The sequence below is a fragment of the Pinus tabuliformis genome, chromosome 5_2, assembly GCF_031772625.1.
Source record: "Pinus tabuliformis cultivar Carrire ecotype Pingquan chromosome 5_2, CPIR1, whole genome shotgun sequence".
Lineage (NCBI taxonomy): Eukaryota > Viridiplantae > Streptophyta > Pinopsida > Pinales > Pinaceae > Pinus > Pinus tabuliformis.
The window spans coordinates 630,581,897-630,586,219 of NC_142306.1; the positions used below are offsets into that span (position 1 = coordinate 630,581,897).

The following is a 4,323-nucleotide window of genomic DNA, read 5'->3' on the forward strand; positions in this document are numbered from 1 at the left end:
AGTTCGTAGAGACATGGCATCAACAACAATTCATTGTGTCAATAACTAATTATTATGAAGGAAATGGATACTTTTCCATTCACCAAAATAATGTATTAACATTGAACGAGTATATATAGCCATGCAAGCTAAGGAAGACACGCTAGAGTATAATTGTTATTTGCAAAAGAATGACAAACTGTAAAATAGTCGAGGGTTGAAGTTGTGGTCTCTAAAATAAATATTGACATGCAATGAAAACAACTCGAACTTTCGTGAAAAATTATAATTACCCTACCCATATATTTCAAGTAAAACATAGAACGTAGCTTTGATTCTTAGAGGGTTCTGAGTGTTTTCAAAAGAAGATAATAATTTATACATGGCCCGTCAAGGGAAAAATGTCATAGTTTATATTTAAAATGGAATCTATCAATAACTAGCTCCACAAGTTCATATCTGAACCTTGAACGAAAATCTAATGATGTGAACCTTTTGAACAGAAAAGGGGTAGAAACCCAATAACCTCGTGATTTTAATGATCAAACTACGTTTTGAATTATATGCAAAATACTAGTAACATAAATCCTTGAAGAAACCCAGAACCCTAACAAGAATATCAGAGTTGGCACTCGAGAAGATGTCTTGGAAAGTGACGACCATAGGAGAAATTGCTAGTGTTAGGATAAGGGTTAGTAGTATAAAGGAAAGATAATGAGATTATAAAAAAAGCGTATGAGGAATAAACCAATAAAACTCCATTATGTGGAAATGAGAGACCCCACCACATGTTGGTAAAGGAATGCGTGAGGAAAGGTAAGGGTTAAACAGAATTATCTTTTCAATTTGTACCATGGAGCGAAAACCTTAATAAACACTTGAACTATAGAGCATACATAAAGTGTGGACCAACGGTTTGAAAAGAAAAAAAATCATAAAAGTGTTAATTCTAGAAGTTAGATAATGATTCAAGTAGTAACTATAGTTATTGATCCATCTTGAATCTCATGTATGTCTAACCAAGATTAAATGATAACTATATAAAAAAAAATTACATATTGCCTAAGTAATATTTGATATATATATAACTTTTGGATAGTAAATGGGTGTTATATTGTATGCTTGAATTCTAAAAACAAAGCTCATACAAAAAAATTAAATCAATAATTTTCCATAAAAAATCCCATAATTACAAAGTAATAAAAATAAATAGAACTAAAAATAAGAAAAAATTCTTTTTTAAATTTTATTGAATTTTTATCGGTATTTATTTAATTAAATATTGAAGTGAAATAAAATTAAAAGTCAATTACATTACTTCCGAAAGTTAAATGAAATCCTCTCACATTTTTAATCATATTTAAAATATTCATTTAAATAAACGTACCATTTTAGATAATAAAAATAACATTGGCAAGTAGTCAATTACATTATTTTGAAAGTACGAAGTTAAGAGTTCATGACATTCGATAACCAAAATGAAAATGTGTAAATTTTTTAAATCAAAATTTTCCCACATTCATTTGGGCAAATGTATCCGTTTGTTTTCTTTAGCCAATTTATCATAAACGCCAGAGTTATGTCGGCCGCCGACCCAAAACCTACACTGCGAAGTGTCTATATTTCATTCCTATTAATGATACTGTGTTCCTCGCTCATGATCAAATCAATCTGGGTTCTTCGTTCATGATCCAATCAATTAACAAAGTGATTCTTTGGCTACTGAGCGTTATAGTTTAGTAGGTAAAGGCACCGTCTCCTGGAGAAGGATACTCAGCCGTGTTTTGAAAAGTGTACTGAGATATGGCGCAGCCAGATGAGTATGAGCCTGAAATGATTATTTCTGATGAAGATACAGAAGTTGAATATGATATTGTAATGGATGCTTCTGATGATGATGTTGAATATGATATTGTAATGGATGCTTCTGATGATGATGTTGAATATGATATTGTCACGGATGCTTCTGATGATGATGATGATGTCGAGGAAGATGATGACACTTCTGCTGCAGAAGTCAGAAGAGGAAAAGATATTCAAGGAATTGAATGGCAGCGGATAAACTTTACAAGGCAGAAATACAGAGAATATAGGATGACAGCGTATGAAAGTCCGAGGGATGTTCCTCAATCTCAACTTCGCATGGATCAACTACGTGAGATTTGTTTAAATATCGAGAATGGGGGGAATTTCTACGAATTTCAGAGCAATACGAAGTCAGTGAAACCTACGTATGGACACTTTCAACTAAGGGAATTGGTGTGGGCAAGATCAAAGCACGACGTATATCTTTCATCGGCTAATTCTATTGTTCACTGGTCTGCGCTAAGTCGTAGATTAGTTAATGTGATTGGTCCAGTCATTGCACCGGGAACCCATTTAGGGGCTGCCCTGGCTGATTTCCGACAAGACCCGATAACATGCATGGCTGTCAAGGATAATTTACTTGTGCTTGGCGGGTGTGGGGGAGAGTTTATCTGTAAATATTTGGATAGAGAAGATGTCAGTTATTGTTCGAAGATAACTGAAATTGAAGATGGTGAAAATGCCAATATGACTTCAATAGAGATCTATCAGAGTCTTGGTGGTGCAACTCGTGTAATGACTGCAAGTAATGATTGTTGTGTGCGAGTATTTGATCCAAGTGATGGATTTGCACGCATTCAGCACTTCTCCATTCCCTGGGCTGTTAATCGTGCCTCCGTAAGTCCCGATAACAAGTTGTTTGTTGCCGTTGGGGACAATGTTGAGCGATTTCATTCAGACTGCCAAACAGGAAAGGTAGTTGCAACTCTTCAAGGTCATTTGGATTACTCCTTTTCCTCTGCTTGGCATCCAGATGGTACAGTATTTGCTACCGGGAACCAAGACACAACATGCAGGCTGTGGGATGTTCGAAACACCTCAACCTCTCTTGAAGTTCTGAAGGGCCACATGGCTGCCATAAGATCTATCAGGTTCTCCTCAGATGGACAGTTTATGGCTATGGCCGAGCAAGCTGATTTTGTCCATATATTTGATACGTCGAAGCACATGTCTAACAAGAGGCAGGAAATTGATTTCTTTGGGGAGACAACCGGAATTTCATTCAGTCCAGACAGGGAATCACTTTTTATCGGTATCCAATATGGAAGGTTGAGTAGCCTGCTTGAATATAAAAGAAGGCAACAGTCTTTTTATCTTGATTGCCTAATGTGAAATGTCTGGTTAGGTTAATAGTTATAGGGATAGGGTTTTCCTCTGCCATGGCTGGTGAGCGCTTTTAGTTTCCAAAGTTTCCAAATTTTTCAAATTACATATCACATTTTGAACCTCAAAGGTGCAAGCTGTTATCGGGCGAAACGAATGCATTTCATTTATGTAGGCTCTCAAGAGTGGAGGCGTTAAGGAAGTTATTGGAATTTCAATTTATTGGAGATACTTAATTATTTTTTTGATGGGTGCCAAAGAAGAAAAGATAGGTAGATTGCTTGAATATAAAACAATGTATCAAATTTGATTAGATAATGTGAATTTTTCTTGTACAATTAATATATAGGCGCAGTTATTAGGGTGACTTTTTCCTTTGACATGTCTATAGCGTACTCTTATTTTTCAAATTCCTCAAATTACATATCACATTTTGATTTGAAGATGAAACTCAAAAAAGTTCAAGCTGTTCCGAAATGAAAAAGACTTATTTCATTTAGGTAGCTCTAGACCGTGGAGGTTTTAAGACGATTGGAATCTTAATTTTATTTTAAATATTTTTAGCTGTATTTATGTTAGAAATTGGGTAATAACTCCAAAAAAAAAAATCACTCTTAAAGACTACTCCTAAAAAATATTGAATAAAAATTAATAATAAAATTTAATAAAACAATGTAAATTATCATTTCAAAATATTAGATCTTCAAAAATATTTACATTTTTATTTAATAATAATATAATATGTATTTAATTAACCTTTTGTGAATTATAAATTATATTAAAATATTATTTATAAAAATATGTAAGTTTTATATTAAAAAATATTTAGAAGCTAATAATTATAATAATTGAATCGTTTGTAATGAACCTATAAATGGAAAAGTTTTCCTATTAAGTTTTTCTCTATGGTTATAGTATCTTGAATACAAATTTGTTAATAGGATATTTGCATTAGATATGATTGTCACTTATCCGGAGTTATGTTCAGTATGATTTTTATTTTTATTTTTTATATCCCGGTTCTTTTGGTTTTTCTAATTTAATGTGACCAACAATCCTTCAACATTTTTGCACTAAACTACTTGATCCTAAAGATACTCTATACAGAGTATCTTTGTGCACTCCTAATTCAAGCAACCCATGTATTTCATGTTG

The 4,323-nt window shown here is 33.1% G+C and overlaps 1 protein-coding gene across 1 annotated transcript; it reads left to right on the forward strand.

The window, feature by feature from the left end:
• The first annotated feature begins 1,782 nt into the window (after nt 1–1,782).
• Nucleotides 1,783–3,177, forward strand: LOC149160620 (putative WD repeat-containing protein C2A9.03). Its single transcript, XM_089434658.1, has one exon. The coding sequence runs from the start codon at nt 1,783–1,785 to the stop codon at nt 3,175–3,177; it is 1,395 nt and encodes a 464-aa protein (XP_089290784.1).
• The last annotated feature ends 1,146 nt before the right edge of the window (nt 3,178–4,323 follow it).